At 40.5% G+C, this 18,439-nt stretch overlaps 2 protein-coding genes across 7 annotated transcripts in view; one reads left to right on the plus strand and one right to left on the minus strand.

Annotated features, from left to right (window-relative positions):
• The window catches only part of HELB (DNA helicase B), a 36,246-nt gene extending 24,489 nt beyond the window's left edge, over positions 1-11,757 (plus strand). For both annotated transcript variants that reach the window (XM_049627404.1, XM_049627405.1), the window contains exons 10-13: positions 408-636; positions 1,432-1,575; positions 7,279-7,764; positions 11,388-11,757. In XM_049627404.1, the coding sequence (XP_049483361.1) occupies positions 408-636; positions 1,432-1,575; positions 7,279-7,764; positions 11,388-11,492 (964 nt within the window). In that variant the 3' untranslated portion in view covers positions 11,493-11,757. The remainder of the gene's footprint in view (positions 1-407; positions 637-1,431; positions 1,576-7,278; positions 7,765-11,387) is intronic.
• A 4,398-nt stretch (positions 11,758-16,155) lies between these two features.
• The window catches only part of GRIP1 (glutamate receptor interacting protein 1), a 683,162-nt gene continuing 680,878 nt past the window's right edge, over positions 16,156-18,439 (minus strand). For all 5 annotated transcript variants that reach the window (XM_049627402.1, XM_049627399.1, XM_049627403.1 and 2 more), the window contains one exon: positions 16,156-16,921. In XM_049627402.1, the coding sequence (XP_049483359.1) occupies positions 16,694-16,921 (228 nt within the window). In that variant the 3' untranslated portion in view covers positions 16,156-16,693. The remainder of the gene's footprint in view (positions 16,922-18,439) is intronic.

Consider the following 18,439-nt stretch of genomic DNA (forward strand, 5'->3'; position numbering starts at 1 on the left):
GGTTGTTTCCTTTGCTGTGCAGAAGCTTTTTATCTTCATGAGGTCCCAATAGTTCATTTTTGCTTTTAATTCCCTTGCCTTTGAAGATGTGTCAAGTAAGAAATTTGGATAACTTTTAGAATCTATAGAGGGAAAGAGAGACATCAGCATTTATGCCAAGATTTCTAACTTGAAAACATCTGGCTGGGAAATGTCATTGAGTTTGAGGTGCCACAGACAGGATAGGTAATCAGACCACGATTGTGGGAGCCTGATTTCTTGTTGACATTTGGAGAACAAAATTGAAGGAGAGAGAGTTTGGAAATTATTTTGAGAATTGGATCAGATCTGAGTGGGGGTTAATGCCTAAACAAAATGAAATTGAGGCTTTCCAAACCTTGATGATGTATTCTCATTTTCTAACTCAGAGACCATCGGAATAGACTTCAGTTTGGAGTTGGTGATAAAATTTGTTGTACCAGGAATGTGTATCTCTCGGAGCTACTCCCTCAAGATACCTCTCCCGGTCAGGAGAGTAATGAACAAGAGGCCAGTGGTGAAGACTTTAATGGTACTCTTCGTGGTTTTGCTAAAAATAAGCAAGACTTTGAAAGTGATATTCGACTCTGCAATGGAGAAATATTTTTTATAACAAAGGTAGGTGACAACAGAAAAATAGTACCTTATTAGAGGTAGATTTTTTTTTAATTGCCCTAGGTTTGATTCAGAACCTAATCATATCGGAATTGTTGACATTCTTCCATAATTTTTTGTTAAGGAGTTTTGCATTCACGTTTATGAGGAATATTGGTTTGTAGTTTTCTAGTAATGTCTTGTCTGGTTTTGGTGTCAGAGTAAAACTGGCTTCATAAAATGAGGTGGGATAGGTTTCTTTCTCATATTTTCTGGAAGACTTTGTTAAGAAACATTTTTATTAAGTTCGGAGGGCTCAAGTAACAAAAAATAAGGGACAAGTGACATACTTAATATATTTTGCAAAACATCATTTCTTTGGTTGCTGCTTAAATACAGAAACCATTGAGGTTTCTTTGAATTTGTTCTCATTGTATAAACACCGTCTTAAACATAGAAGCTTATTCTTTACAAGCAGTGAGGATGTGAGGAAATATAAACTTTTTGTAAAGAATATGTGCAGACTTACATAGTCAGTGCGAGAAGTGAAATGTATAGACTTCAGAATAAGTCAGGCACACAGACTATTCTCCATAGAATCAGATTAAGGTTAAGTTTCAAATTTATTCAAGTTTGGGTGTATATATATATTTAGTTTGTGCTCAAGTGTAGATTTTAAGCCTTTTGAAAGTTCTTAACAATTGTGAATATACATGCTATTTTACTTGAGTCTGCATTTAATATTCAGCACAAAAATAGACTATATTTACAGTGTGCCTATTTGAAAACATACAGAATAATTCTTTGTTTTGATCATAGGATGTAACTGATGTAACTTTTGGAAAGAGAAGATCTTTGACCATTAATAATATGGCTGGCTTGGAAATAACCGTGGACTTTGAAAAACTGATGAAATATTGTCATATAAAACATGCCTGGGCAAGAACTATTCACACTTTTCAGGTAACAGTGGACATTTATGAAGTGATTTGAACTGGTTTCGAAGCCATGGAGTAGTACCTTCAAAGATTTTCTTCTTAATTTTGTTGCCTTTATTTTGTAAAAAGGAACAAGGTTACCAACGTTTACATAAATGGCTTCCTGATGTTTATGTATTTTTGCAGCTTGCTTTTTTATTATTGTATAATCAGCTTTAGTGGGGTATAATTTGCATGCATATTTAAATTTATCAAGTTGGATGGGTTTTGACAAATACATCCCTTTCCTCTGTTCTTCTGAGGCAACTACTCTCTACTTGGGAATAATTTTAATTTTAGGTTTTTTTTGTTTTGTTTTGTTTTTTTAATTTTAGAGCATGAGCTGGGGAGAGGGGCATAGAGAGAGAGAAAGAGAATCTTAAGCAGGCTTCAAGCTCAGCGTGGAGCCTGACACAAGGCTTGATTCCCACAACCCTGGGATTATGACATGAGCTGAAATTGAGCCACCCAGGCGCCCCGGGAATAATTTTAGTTTTATAGAAGAGTTCGAAAGATAGCAGAGACTCTTCCCATATACCCTTCATCTGACTTTCCCTCATGTCAACATCTTACATAACTATGGTGTTTGTGTTAAAACTAAGAAATTACCGTTGGAAGAATTACTATTAACGAAGCTCCACACTTTATTTGGATTTCACCAGCTTCCCAAGAATATCCTTTTTCTGTTCCAGGATCTAATCCTGGACACAACATTGCATTTAGTGCAATTTGCTTTTAAGCTCATTTTAATACTCTTGACTTCTCATAAGCTATTTGTGGTTCTGTTATTTAACTCGTTGTTTTGCGTGCCCCTCTTTGATGTTGGTATGTTGCTTTAATCATGAAGCTGCATCAGCCTACGTTTGCATGTGGGAAAATTTAGGTTAGCCTGTATCCTCTACTGGTAGGCAAACTAATTAGCATATGAGTTCTGTTTTTTGCGTGTGTGGTTTTTTTTAATGGATGGTGTTTTATTTATTAACCTACTGCATCTCAGTTCCAAATAGAAGTTGAAATGGCTTTCAAAAAAATGGCCACAATTCAGCCTTTCCTTTTAAAAGATAAAGAAATGATGTCATGCAGAAGATCAAGGTAAGGGTGGTAAAAGCATTCCTGCCAAGGGAGGGTTGGGATGCGGATATGCACACTGACCTATTTGCTTGCTAATGTAGGCTGAAGATTTGGCTTTGTTTTCAAAATTAGAGAGAAGCAGTCAGTGGACTGTGTCTGTTGGGTAAAAAAAAACCAAAACAGCCAGTTGTTAAGAAGTACACATATTCCTGGCTGCAGGTTCTGGCAAAATTTCTCCCTTGGATCTTTATGATGGACTCTCTGTAATTCTAGAAACTCGTATCATTCAGTTTGGGGAAATTTTCTTGAATAATTTCCTTAAGTTTCTTGCCCTGTGTTTTCTGTGTTTTGTCTTTCTAGAATCTCTATTATGTTGGGCCTCCAGAAATGATTGTCTGAATTTCTTACCTCTCTCCTGTTTTCCATCTCATTATTATTTTGCTGTTTTTTTTTTTTTTTTTTTTCCTAAGAGATTTCCTCAAATTTATAATCCAGTCTTCTGTTACATTTCTGGACAAATGAAGTTTGAAGGGGTCTTTTTATTACTTTGTTAAGGTTGGAGTAAATATCTCTAGTTGTTCCTTTTATTGAATCTGTCATTTTGTGGTTGAAAGAGCATCTCTTACCTCGAAGAACATCTCGTGATTATTATCTTGTATCAGTGTAGTTTGTTTCTTCCATGTTCAGTTCAACAAATATTTATTGAGTCAGACTGTCCTTGGTGCTTGGTTTAGATCAGTCCATGAAACAAAGAAAGATACCTGCCATTGTGAAGATTACATTTGCTGGGGAGGAGGAAAGAGACAGATACAACCGTAAAACAAGTAAACTATAGTTGACCCTTGAACATTGTGGAGGCTCGAGGCACCAACCCCCCATTGCAGTCAGAAATCTATGTATACTTTTGATTCCCTGAAACTTAACTACTAATAGCCTGCCATTGATTGGAAGCCTTAATGGTCATCAAACAATTAACACGTATCTTGTATGTTATACATTAATAATATATACGTTATTTTACAATAAAGTAAGCTAGGGGCACCTGGCTGCCTCAAGAATTAGAGTGTGTGACTCTTGATCTGGGGTTGTAAGGTTCAGCCCCACACTGGGCGTAGAGATTACTTTAAAATAAAATCTTAGAAAAGTAAGCTGCAGTAAAGAAAATATTAAAAAAATTATAAATAAGGGGCTCCTGGGAGACTCAGTAGGTTAAGCAGTTGACTCTTGATTTCAGCTCAGGTCATGATCTCACATTTCATGAGATAGAGCCCCACATTCGACTTTGCGCTGACAGCGTAGAGCCTGCTTGGGATTCTCTCTCTCCCTCTCTCTCTCTCTCTGCCCCTCCCCTACTCGCGCTCTCTCTCTCAAAATAAATAAACCTCAAAAAATATTCATTAAAAAAAAGAAAATTATTATGAAGAGAAAATACATTTACAGGACTGCCCTGTATTTATTATTTTAAAAATCCCTGTGTAAGTGGACCTGTGCAGTTTAAACCCATGTTGTTCAAGGGTCAACTGTACATATTATGGTAGAAAGTGGCAAATACTATGAAAAAGGGCAGGGATAGGTGTGGGATGCAGTTGTAACGTTAAATAGTAGTCAGTGTAGGCCTCATTGAGAACGTGGCATTTGAGCAAACACTTGAAGGAGGTAAAGAAGTTAACCATGTGGGTATCTGAGAGAAGAGCATTCTAGGTTGACGGAATAGCCAAGGCCACAGTTCTTAGGTGGCAGGCTGTCTGTCATTTGAAGAACAGGAACAGCAAGGTGGCCAGTGTGGGAGAATGACAAGAGACGAGGTCAGAGAAGTAAGGGGGGATAAGGGAGGGTAGAAGGATTGGGGGCCAGATCACCTCCTAAGACCTTCTAGGACTGTATGGTTTAATATGGTATCCGTATCTGGCCCACTACCAGTTTTTGTAAAGAAACTTTTATTGGAACACAGCAGCACTTGTTCATTTACGTATTGGCTCTGACCGCTTTTGCATTACAAAGGAAGAATTGAGTGGTTGCCATAGAGAACAGCTGGCCTGCAAAACTTAAAGTATTTATTTTTCGACCGTTTGCAGAGAGAGTGTTTTAACCCCTATTCTAAGGTCCGTATATTTTCAGATTCTGAGCCTATAACATCATGAAAGGAATCAATGGTTTGTGTTTATTCGTACAGATGTAGAGTTTTAGAACACATTTAGAGAACGGACGTATACATAATTTAAAAGTCAGTGTAGGAAACCTGCCTCCTTTAAGAAGTTTGAAAGCTCTCATGATTCAAGGAAGATATGAAAAATGGACGAATAATTCATAGCAGGTTATTGCCGTGACGTCAGATGTCCATGTCCTGCTTTTTAAGCACACCTTTGGCATGGCTGTTTAATTTTTATAATTATTCATTAGACACTGGGTAAAGAGCAGTGAACAAGAAAGACGCGGCCCTGCCTTTGCAGAGCTTACAGTCCAGCAAGGAGGAATACAGTGAAGGCGGCAGACAGTTACATTCCAGCTCAGTAAATGTTCTGTGACAGAGGGAGTCCGGGGCTCTGGAATGTGCATAGATGGGACAGCTGATCCAGAAGGGGGCTGGCACTGGCAGCACCACAAAGAGGTTCGTGGTGCTGGATGGAGCGTGGCTTGTGCATGGAAAGGAGGAGAGGAGAGGAGGAGGGAAGGGAGAAGGTCCAGGGCTGGCTTCTGAAGGGCCAGACGAGCCATAGTAAGGAGTTAGGACTTTGCTTTGAGAGCTCGGGAGCTGTGGCTTTAAGCGGAGTCGGATGTGATTGGATTTGCTTTTTATGCGTATCCCTATAGATGCTGTGAGGGCCGTGGATTGCAGCACGTGTGAGTGCGAGGGAGACGGACTATGAAGCTGTTGGGTTTTTCTGTGATCCTTGATTAGGAGCTCGGTGAACTAAGTTTAGGTTAGACATTTACCAGTTTAGGAGTACCCAATATGAAGTCCAGAGGGACAAATGGTGCTGTGCGTCTATACAATGGACTTGGCGTTTGCATAATCAGGTGTCATTGAAGTACATTTCTGAGACTCAGCAGCACCAGAAGGAAGTATTTGTCACACTTTGATAATCTGAAGCGTTGGTTCCAATTTTCTGTGTCTAGGTAAGACAGAAGGGCTTGCTGTGGAAGAGGGTTTTAACTGGGGATCTGTGTTTCCTACCTGTCTCGTCTTCTCATTTGTCTTCCCACAATTCCTTTGGTGGGGGGAGTATGGGGACATTGGGAGAGAGAATGGTTCAAAGCACTTCTTAGTTTATGTTGGCCCTGAAAATAATAGGGACTCTGAATAGTCCCAAAACTTGAAATTGTTTGCTCACAGTTACAAGGTGACATTGGGCATTTTCCTTGCCTATGTAATTCTTCTTGCTAAACTTAAAAAGCACAAGTTCATTGTTCTCTTTTGTTTTGTTCACCTTGATGAAAGTAATAAATGTTCAACAATGGGAGAATACAGAAAAGTAGGAGAAAAAAAATAATCCACAGGGCCTCCATTTTGGAGATAGACTAGTTAAATTTTTTTTTTTTTTTTTTTTTTTTTTTTTTGGGACAGAGAGAGACAGAGCATGAACGGGGGAGGGTCAGAGAGAGAGGGAGACACAGAATCGGAAACAGGCTCCAGGCTCTGAGCCATCAGCCCAGAGCCTGACGTGGGGCTCGAACTCACGGACTGCGAGATCGTGACCTGGCTGAAGTCGGACGCTTAACCGACTGCGCCACCCAGGCGCCCCAGACTAGTTAAATTTTTGATAGGATTTCCTTCTTTTTTTGTGTGACTCATTTTGTTAGGTATTTGTGTTCATTTGTGTGTACGTTTTTGGATCAGAGTAATTTTATTTTGTGTTACATAGTTGTGATCACTCTTTATGTAGAAGTATCCAGTTTTTGTTTTTTATTTTTTTAGAATTTATTTATTTATTTTGAGGGGCGGGGAGGGAGGGAGACAGGGGAGGGGCAGAGATAGAGGGAGAGAGAGAATCCCAAGCAGGTTCCAGTGTGGAGCCCAACATAGGGCTTGAACTCACCAACCACGAGAACATGACCTGAGCCAAAGTCAAGAGTCCGACCCTTAACCAACTGAGCCACCCAGCTGCCCCGAAAGTATCCAGTTGTTTTTAAAATTTTGTTAAGTTTTAAAGCGCCTTTGCCATTTGCAGAATAGTATTTCAAATGTCTATATACAGATACTTGATATGAATATAAACAAACGAACTTATCTATTCTCCTGTCATTGAATATTTAAGGTGTCTAATTTTTTGCTATGTAGGTACAAATAGGGTAACACATTTATCCATAGAGCCTACACGATCATTGAACATTCTTTTTATGAGGGAAGATTTGGCACCGCATGCAGTCTTTCAAGCTTTTGCTGGGTTTCTACAAGCCAGCTGTGGATCCGTCAGACCTGAACTTAACAGCACAGTTAGGAATCATGAGGTCTCGGATAATGAATAAACCGGAAGCGTAAGGTGGATTTAGGTGAATATTCTGGCCGACTAGCAGAGATCCCTTTTAGGACTTGTCTGTTTTCTATCTTGGTGGACCGTGTGAAGACAAGAGCCCCCTGTGCAAAACTAACCCTTCCCACCGCATTCTCCTCCCCCAGGGGTCTGAGGAGCAGACAGTTGTGTACGTGGTTGGGAAGGCGGGCCGACAGCACTGGCAGCACGTTTATACGGCAGTGACCAGGGGCCGTGGCAGAGTGTATGTCATCGCAGAAGAGTCTCACCTCCGGAGTGCAATTATGAAAAGCAGTGCCCCTAGAAAAACCCGTTTGAAACATTTTTTGCAAAACAAGCTCTCCAAGAGCTGCGCGTCTCTGGCGGATTCTGCATCCCCGTCGGAGAGCTCTGGAGACAGCAGCAGGCCCGGCACACAGCCGTCAACACCGTCACACCTTGCAGTCACAGCCAGCACCGTGACACCCAGAAGCAAGGCCTCCGCAGCTGATGACAGGACGTTCCCCTTGGCCGGAGCGTGGAAATTCTCTTCACCCGATGAGGTGGATACAGATGAAGATCCATCAAAACCCCGTGGGTCCAAAAGAGCCTGTGGCATGAGTGATGCTGAAAGTCCAAGCAAAGTCCTGATGGTAAGAGTGACGTTCCCGTGTGCTCCCGCTGTATTTAAGTCGTGTTGACTTCAGGGTGCTGATACGTGGTTGTGGATTTTTCATTAGTGTTACATTGTGCTATCGGACCTAAAAACAAGTGTTCTCTCCCCTCTGCCACGTGTCCTCTCCCCTATGCCTGGTCGATCCTAGCGCACTTTGTCGCCTGGCATGAGGTCAGCACAGGTGGCGTGCCGAGAGAACTTGTCATCCTGCACCGTCTTTCCGCATAGCTTCCTTGTCACCCTCCCCTTCCCCTTTGTAGGCCACAGTCTCACTTTTATCCCCACTGTCCGTGAAAGCGGCCAGGTAATTATCAACATTCTTGGAACAAATGAAGTTCCAGTAGAAGTTTGAGAGTCGCTTCACGTGCTGGGGTCCGTAGGCTTTCAAGGCCATGACCTTGAAAGGGGCCAGGGTGGGAGCCCCGAGGGGAAAGTGCTAATGTGAGCTGTCAGTACCAGGCAGAGTTCTGAAAGGAGGATAGAGATAGCCTCTGACCCCACATGGATAGGGGAGAGCGAAACCGTCCTCTGAGATGCTGCCGGCAAATGCGGCATGTGACGTCTTGGCCTGTTGGGCCATCGCAAGTATGGAGTAGTGTGGCTGGAGTACGCACGCCATCGGAGGCTGAGCTGAAGACACTGGAAGAGTCGTAAGACACAGGCTCTTCCCAAGAGGCTGAACGTTCTTCTGAACACAGCGGAGAACGCTAGAGGCATTTTAAGAGCCCGGTGCACTGAAGTTTTGGAAGGTCACTTCGGAGTTGAGTAGTGTTTTGGGAGGCCATAGGGGATGAGTTCCTAGCACAAAGATGATTTCAATGGCTTGAACAAAATGATTAGGTTCTGAAGTCAGGTGGTAGTGATGGGGTTGGAAAAGAGATGCTTAGGGACAGGGGGTGCACGGGCCTTGATGGCCGGTTATATGTGGGTGGGGTTGGGCCCGAGCAGGACTCTTAGGCTCCGGCTTGGGCTTCCCGGGGGGATCCAGCTACATTAGGATTGGGAAATGAGGCTGAGGGACAGGTTTTGTAAGGAAAGTGACAAGAGGAGGCATAGTTAAAAAAAAAAACCCAAAGTTTCTTTTTTTACCTTCTTGGAAGTAGTAGGGTCCCTGCCGATTCTAAGCTTCATTCGGTGCTCCACGTCAACTCTTTGATATGGAATTACCATATCAGCAAAACATCTTTTCCTGAAATTGACTGTATCACCTCTTACAAAGACCCTGGAGTAATAAGGCTTTGGACCTGGAACAGAAAATTCCAAACAAAAAGTCTTTGCCTAAAAGTTTCTTGCTTTATATTTCTTCACGCCAGCGTGGGATGGGTGGCTTCTGGCTTCTGGGATGGTACAAAGAGACAATGACAGTGTTACCCATCTTCGCTGCCGAGCTTGCCAAAGTTTTTAAGCTCTGGTCTGTGAACACGGAGAGTCCAGCGCTGGCCACAGAGGGTCAGTTTTCTCGCAAGCCTTGCCAAAAACATGTGACATCTACAGAAATCCCTGGAAATGAGGAAACTAAGAATTCAAAGGCTCGCGAGTGATAAATTAGGGACTTCTGTGTTTTCCATAATTGTGAGATATGTGATTTCTAGAAGCTCAAATTCACTGACAGGGGCTGCCCTCATACCTTTCTTTCCTATACAGATGGCTGCATAAGAACCACATCAGCATTTTAATTCTGCAAGTACTGATGGCTGAGCCTCTCCTACATGAAAGCTTTGGCTTTTCTGTGGATTAATAGCTTTGGGTTTTGAAAAAAAAAAGCTTAAAATATTGTCCTGATTTTTGTTTGTTTGTTTGTTTTGCTTGGTTTTGTTTTGTTTTGTTGCTTTTTTTTGCCTTGTGTCCCACAACCAAAAAAAGGGGGGGGGGGGTCCAAAACAGAAATTCCCCTTTAAATAAAAGCATATACGTCAATATTTAAAAATTTATCATATAAAGCAGTGATTTCCAGAAGTTTTTGAAAGAAAATGACATTTTATTATAAAAAAAAAAATCTGGAAAGGGAGTAATCACAAAATCCCTAAATAAAGATAGTTCTATTAGTCAGGGTTCTCCTAAAGACACAGTAGCCTGTGTCTATGTCCCTATTTACCTACCTACCTGTCATCTATCTGTCTAGATTTATTTAAGGAATTGGCTCATGATCGTAGAGGCTGACAAGTCCAAAATCTCCAGGGTAGTCCTGCAGACTGGAGACCCAAAGAAGAATTGACATTGCAGTTTGCATCCAAGGGCAGGCAGAATTCTTTCTTTCTGGGAGGCAATCTTTTTTCTTTTAAGTTTTCTCTTAAGGCCTTCAGGTGATCAAATGAGGCCCACCTACATTATGGAGGGTGATCTGCTTTATTCATAGTCTACTGATTTAAATGTTGGGGCACCTGGGTGGCTCAATCGGTTAAGCATCCGACTTGAGCTCAGGTCATGATCTCACGGTCCGTGAGTTTGAGCCCCACATCAGGCTCTGTGCTGACAGCTCAGAGCCTGGAGCCTGCTTCAGATTCTGTGTCTTCCCCTCTCTCTGCCCGCCCCCCACCCCCCGCCCCACCGTCTGTCTTTGTCTCTGAAAAATAAATAAACCTTAAAAAAAATTTTTTTAAATGTTAACCTCATGTAAAAATAGGTTCACAGAAACATCTAGAATAATATTTGACCAAATATCTGGGTACCATGGCATAGTCAGGTTGATACATAAAGTTAACCAGTATAGTCCTCTAAATTGAACAGGTTTAGCATTGTGAAAGATTGATTGTGCTTATTTTTCTCATTTCCCTATGGCGGTGAAACTTTCTCATGACCGTACTGATCCCTTGCCTTGTGCTTGGGAGTCATGAACAGCACCAAGAGTACTGGCATTGCAGTGTTTCGTCTTATCATACCCAAGGCCGGTGTCACGGATGTGTAGCTGAGCAGTAGTCAGTCATTCAGGGCTTTGTGCTTAAAACTACCCCATGCTTGCTTTAATGTTCTGCACTTAACCATCTTGAAGTTCTTAACCGTGAACAAAGGGCCCACATTTTCATTTTGAACTGAGCGCCAAATTATGTAGTGGCCATACCTGTAGAAAGTATGTGTGCGTGTGTGTGTGTGTGTGTGTGTGTGTGTGTATATAGTGTGTGTGTATATATATATTATGTATATATATAGTGTGTGTATATATATTATGTATATATATAGTGTATATATATATTATGTATATATATAGTGTGTATATATATATTATGTGTATATATATATATAGCGTGTATATATATAATATATATATATAGTGTGTATATATATATATAATACATATATATAGTCTGAATATATATATATAATACATACATATATATATATATATATATATATATATACACATTCATTCACAAATAGTCACTTCTTCATGCCCGTCCCAGAGCTGGGTGCTAGGGATACCACAGTGAGCCAAAGCAGGTATGATCCCACAAGTTGCCGACAGCTGATTGCTGTGGACTGCTCAGGTCTTCCAAGGGGTGGGGAAGATATTATGTCTCCCGCAGAAGTAGAGGAAACAAGTACGTAGGGCAAATTGTGTGTATTTTCACGAAATTAATCTCATTTTTATTGCTGTCCTAACAGGTGGAAGAATCATCTCCGCAAGTGTCTTTGAAACTTCGGAATTTGAGACTGAATAGTTTAACCCCCCGGCAACTTTTCATACCCACAAGTAATCAAGAAACTTAATTTGATTTCAGATTGCACAAAGTAATTTCTCTCTCTCTCTCTGTCTTTTTTCTGTTTAACACAAATGAACATCGTAGCTTGAAAATATTAAGATACAAAACAGGATATGTGTAACTGGGGTTTTATTTTAAGGTGTTTGTGTTAGCAGATATTTTAAATCCATTTGATCATAGAAAACCATAATGAGTTCAACATCTGTCATCATGAGAACTGATAGCACTGGACATAAACGCAGGAAAAATTTATATATATATATATATGTATATATATATATGTATATATATATATATGTATACGTGTATATATATATATATATATACGTATACATATATATATATTTTAAAGTTTGTACTTTAAAAAGTGTTTTATTTTTGCAATAATGCCTTTATTAACTTCCATGATCATGTTGGGTGGTCTTTGCCCATACTGTGAAGCCATGGTCACGACAGACTGTAATTATGCCTCTCGTATTATTAACTGACACACATTTTTCAGGATGTTGGGTCTTCTGCCAAGTGTTCATCTGGCAAGGTTCCTTGCTCCATCACGGCCGGCCGGACCCACTTCACCTGGAAATTCCTTCTGATTTGGGAGTACATTTCTTTTTCTGTATTTGAGATACCATTGACATATGTTACCACTGCGTACCTTGAAAGTGTACAGTGTGTTGAATTGATACATTTATATCGTCAATATGATTTCTACTGTAGCATTAGCTAACGCCTCCATCATGGCACATGACTGTTATTTCTTTTATGAATACATTGTTTTGAAGGTATTCTACCGCCGGAAAATTATTTTCTCTCAGTGATTTTATTTTTTTTAGAGCTCTATTTATTGTTAACCAGTGAAAGAAAAGGTTAAGAAAAAAAAAATGTACCCGTGATTCCAATATTTGAAAAAGAACCTTAATGAGCTATAATTCACATACAATTCACCCATTAAAGGGGTAAAACGGAGTGGCTTTGAGTACATTCATGGAGTTGTGCCACTGACACCACAATGGATTTTTGAACACTTGCATCATCTTCTCCAAGATGTGCCTCTTAGTACCTGTACCTCGTAGTTCTGACCCCCTCATCCCCTCCAGCTCTGGGCAACACTAATTTACTTTGTCTCCATTGATTTGCCTGTTGCAGACATTTCATACAAATGGAATCCTACAATATGTGGTTCCTTGTTACTGACTTCTTTAACTTAGCACAATGATTTCAGACTTCATGTTGTGGCGCCTCTCATATCTGTCTTTTTATTAAAGACTAACAAATATGTACCAAGAGCTAGCATTGTTCCTTTTATTGGGTGGATGTCTTGGATAGTCCATTCAAGGGGAATCACTCAGTCTAACCAGATGAAGCCTCATATCCTTGGTGTATTGATGGAAAATATGGCAGCATATATGGAGGCTGTATTTCTGGATCACACCATGTTGGTTTGAGCCAATGAGACAAAACCAGGAACCCTGGCTGAATTTTTGCGGGTGGTTCCAGTAGAGCTGCAGGTGACTTATCTTGCTTCCAGTAGTGCAGTGAGACAAAAGGCCTTTATCTCCTTTTATTACCAAATAGTATTCTGTCGTACGGATATAGCACATTGAATTTCTCGGTTCATCAGTTGATGGACATTTGCGTTGTTTCCACTTTTTGGCTATTATAGAATGCGTTGGCGTACAAGCTTTCTGTGGACATGGATTTTAATTTCTTTTTTTTTAAGTTTCTTTTTACTTATTTTGGGGGGCGGGTGGGGGAGGGGCAGAGAGAGAGGGAGAGAGAGAATCCCAAGCAGGCTCTGTGCTGTCAGCCCAGGAACCCGACTTGAGGCTTGATCTCACAAACCGTGAGATTATGACCCAAGCTGAAATCAAGCGTTGGAGGCTTAGCCGACTGAGCCACCCAGGTGCCCCTGATTTCTTTTCATTATATTTCTAGGCGTGGAATTGTTGGGTCCTATGGTAACTCTATTTAGCCATTTGAGGAACTGCCAGATTGTTTTCTAAAGCAGCTGTACCATTTTGTATTTATACTTGGGGAGTGTGTGAGAGTTCCCGTTTCTCCACGTTCTAGTACTTGCTATTATCTGACTTACTGATTATAGCCATTTTAGTAGGTGTGAAGTGCTGTTTCGGTGTGGTTTTCATTTGCATTTCCCTTACGGGGAATGATGTTAATTATCGTCTCATGTGCTTGTTGGTCATTTGTATGACCTCTTCAGAGAAATGTCTATTCAGATCTTTTACCCGTTTTTTAAAATAAAGTTATTTTATTTTATTTTATTATTTTTGAGAGAGAGAGAGAGAGCACACATGAGGGAGGGGCAGGGAGAGAGAGAGGGACAGAGGAATCGAAGCAGGCTCTGTGCTCACAGCAGACAGCCTGATGCGGGGCTTGAACTCAACGAACCGTGAGACCGTGGCCTGAGCCAAAGTCAGACACTTAACCGACTAAACCACCCGGGTGCCCCTACCCATTTATAAATTGTTATTTTTCTTTTTATTGAGGTATGAGTGCTTTATATATTTGACATGCAAGTCCCTTGTTAGAACTACTGTTTGCAAAAAAAAAATTTCCCATGGTGTTGATGTTGTTCATTGCTGCTGTTTAGAAATACAACTGATCTTGTACCTTGCAACCTTGCTAACCTCACTTATTAGTTTTAATAGGTTTTTAGTGGATTCCTTAGTGAGGATTTTCTGTATATGAGGTTATATCATCTGCAAATAGAGACCGTTTTCTTTCTTTCCAATCTGGATGCCTTTTATTTCATTTTCTTGTCTTAATGCTCTGGCTAGAGCCTTTAATACATTGCTAGATACAAATGGTGAGAATGGACATCCTTACCTTGTTCCTGTGAATTTACAAGGCCTGCAAGACAGTCTGCAAAAATGAAAATGTTGGGACTATAAGTGTAAGTTTTAAGTAGCATAGCATGCATTAAAATTGGTACATCTTAGTATATATAATAAGTGTATTTCATGAACACGTACTGTTCTCTGAGGGCAGATGTTATTATGATTGTTGAGTTAAAATCTTTGTCACCTAAAATAATTGTATAATTAGTCTGGGGTATTTCTGTCTGCAGGCTGTTTTAGGACTTAAACTTTGTATGTTTTACATCTTGTCCTTACAATGGTCCTGGAGTACAGTTATGACCTTCAGTATCACAGGTAGGGAAACTGACTCACAGTAACTAAATTTTGTACCACCAGTGAGTACCAGAGCTAGAATTGAAACCCAGATCTGATTTTAAAACTCATATTCTTCCATTCTTCCAGTGCTGCTTTTCAAGCTTATGGCAAAACCTTTCCCCTTTAGAAAATCCTAGGGGTGCCTAGGTGGCTCAGTTGGTTGAGTGTCTGACTTCGGCTCAGGTAATGATCTCACACTCCGTGAGTTTGAGCCCCACGTTGGGCTCCATGCTGACAGCTCAGAGCCTGGAGCCTGCTTCAGATTTTGTGTCTCCCTCTCTCTCTGCCCCTCCCCCACTCACACTCCATCTCTCTCTCTCTCTCTCTCAAAGATAAATAAACATTAAAAAAAAGAAAATTCTACAGCAATAAGCATTGTGTAGGGGTCATCTAGAATAAAATATATTCAAAGCACCAAAGAAATGTAGGTCATAATTTTGGCTTTTCAAAATCACTTTTTATTCCATTTGGTAGAGGGTTTTTTTTTTTTCCATACAAATATTTGCAACAATTTTGAATTCCCCAAAACCATACATAGACGATAAATACCATGCTATTAAAGTATTAAATTTGTACAAAAATACTTTACAGCTTAATACTTGTTTGTTACAAATAAAAATACATATTTAAGTGACTCATGATCTTTTTTTTTCTTTTTTTTTCTTAACATGATTCTGCTTTATACTTTCTTGCCCTGGCGGGTTGTGACATATGATTGAAATAATATATTTCTTTGCACAAAAAGAAAGGTGAACTTTTTCCTTAAACAAAGGACACAGTGTTCAAATGCTTTACCTAAGCAGTCGTTTGAATTATTGACCAAAATGAAGATGTTTGCAAAATAATAATTTCAATATGGAGATTCTACAATCCATATACAGATCTATCTTTTTTTCAATATTCACCAAATAACAGTTATTAGTGTAACTATTCAAAATATCTGAACGAATGAGAACAGTTGCTGACAAACATTAAAAGCAACTGTCACAATTTATTGCTTTGAGGGATGGTAATAATTGGCAATGCATTTTGTGAAAGATGTATTTACAATTTCGAGAAGTGGCATGGCTCAGAACAAAAGATAGTCCAGTGTCATTTTAAAGTACGTGTCCTGTACACCCCTCTATAAACAGTTTTCCAAACATGTCAAGCAAGATGAGTTTGATTTGCCTATCATTAAGATAAACCTCATTGTAATAGACTCTTCATTCTCTCTTAAGTTCTTAGTCCTGAATTTTAAAAATAAGATAACTCATTCTCAGTGTTCCTAAGCACTCTAATTCATTATCAGAGATTTGCAGCTATTAAAAATGTGTCCTTAAAAAAAAACAAAAACAAAAACAAAAAAACAGGTCACAAGACATATCCTGTTTGTTAGTTTGTTGCATAGGGAATAGCATACATCTTAGTTAAGATCATTCCTATATTGGGGCAAAACATTTACCACCACCTATTATGGTCTCCTACGTGCATCATCGCTGAAACGTTTTAAGAGAACTTTAATGTTACACCTGTACCCCTCCCATGGCAGCAGTCCCCGGCCACATCTCAAACTCGAGTTCCCCTAGGAGAGCCAGCTTTGTGGAAAGACTTGGTCAAGTTCTTAACATTAACGACTTCACGGTAAGAAAACTGATTTCAAAGTGAATTAAGGAAATTGTCATAGAGAACAGTTTTGAACAGACATTTCTCTTTTTAAAAAGTGATTGGAAGATGACCTTGTAAAAAATTTCCTCTGATGTTAACTGGGGGGAGGGGTAGCCTGTCTGCTTTGCTTTTTCTCTACCATTGGGCTCAGCAGGGAATTGGCTGCCATATACCATAGTGGTCACCAAGAAAGAAACCTCTTCAACTTGAAAGGGGAAGTGAACATGAGCCATGAGAGAGATTTAAAAGACCCCTGTGCTTGCGGTTAATGCCACGTGATTATCTGTGCTTTAAATGCCACAGAAATCTGAAAGGGATATTTTAGCACCATGTAGATATTGTCTTTTGTCCTGCTTTATAAAAAGCGTTGCTATAATGTGTTAGTGGGTTCTCGTATCTCCAAATTACTACCATGACTAGGCTGTTGGAAAAAAGCGCTGTTCTGTTCACTCCATTCTCCTCCTGGTAGAGTCTGTTCTATAGACTTCTGTGAGGCCAGTGGGTTTCTACTAATAACCAAGTCCAGCTTATTACCAGATTCTGCTATGAGGGGCACAACAAGGCAGCAGTCAAAGTCTCTCGTTCGGACGTGATTAACCTGAAAAATCAAGAAGAGCCACTTTGAATTATTGTCATAGTCTGAGATAATTCTCAAAACCCAGAGTAACACTTGCCATGTTAACAGGTGTCTGCTGATGCTTAAGTGAGCCCTGTACGCAGAGAGGTCTATCCTTTCTCTGACCACCCTAGAAGGTGGTCATTGGCTGACTTACTCGTTGCTATTAAATTGTAAGGCCCTTGAGAGCTTGGAACAGGGACACGTCCCAACATCCCCACGCTGAGCAGATTGCCTCGCACATGGCATGTGGTCCTAGTGCCGAACATTATCCCTATAATTTCCAGATGAGGTAGGTGAGGCACAGAGTGGTTCAGAGATTTGCCTTAGATCAGCACTTGGTAAGCGGTCCAGATAGGATGTGATCCCAGGCAGTCTGGCTGACCCCAGAGCTGTGTTCTTGGCCGTGATGTTGAACTACCTCTCAGAAGTGAGCCCATCCCCTCCTCAGCTTTTGCATGTACTCATCTTCTTTTATTTCTCCTTGTTTTTCATCGGCAAGGGTTTCTAAACCATCTACATGCCTGCTTCCACTCTTTGACTTTCCATTCTCAATCTTGTCACATCTGGAACCTGACACAGTGTACAAATGACCCCAACTGTCTAATACAGATACGGTGTTTCCAGGTCTCATCTGCTTTGGCCTTTAGCACTGGCTGTGCCTGACAGCCACACATCCCTAAAACTCTTCTTCCTTGGCTCTCTATGACACCAGTTTGTTTGGATCCATTTTAACTTGATTTCAGTTCTCGCCTACCTTTATTTCTTCCTGTCCTTTACATTCGTTTTTCTTAGGATTCTCTCCTTGATTCTGTTCTCTTTCTTACTATAAGCCCACCAGAGGTCACTTCATCCAAACCCATGCCTTCAGTAACCTAATCTCCTAAATCTGGCTCTGACATCTCTTCGGAGCAACAAGTCCAAACTGCCAGTTGCCTCCCAGACTGCTCTACCCGGAAGTACTGAAGGCATTAAGGTCTCAGGTCAGATAGAGGTATCTGACCCACCCCTACCTCGTCTCCTTCCCTGTGGTCTTCCCCTTCCCCATTCTACACCAATCCACGTATGGTATTATTCCGTTGTCTTTCTAAATTAACAAATTATGTCACTTTTCTGCTTAAGAAATTAATATGCTTGAGAGCAAAGTCAAAGAGATTTACCGTGGCGTTCAAGGCCCTTCACAGTCTGAACCCAGTCTACCTTTGTAGCCTCAACTTCCATGAAAGCAGGTACAGTGCAGCCCCAATTTATACATTAGGAAGAGCCACATAGAAGTTAAGTAACCACAGTTATTCTTTCAACAAATATTAGAGTATCTGTGGAAAATAAAAGTGTCCCATCCTGCCAGCATAAGACTAATTGTTCCATTGCTATGGTAACAACGATCGCCAGAACTGGTTTTAAAACCGTAATTGATCAACGACAACTTGCTCTGGTGAACGCGTGTCTGAAGGCCAACCGATCAGTATAGCCTCATGCTTTGAAAGTCAGCTCTTTGGT

This window comes from Panthera uncia, chromosome B4 (assembly GCF_023721935.1).
Source record: "Panthera uncia isolate 11264 chromosome B4, Puncia_PCG_1.0, whole genome shotgun sequence".
Lineage (NCBI taxonomy): Eukaryota > Metazoa > Chordata > Mammalia > Carnivora > Felidae > Panthera > Panthera uncia.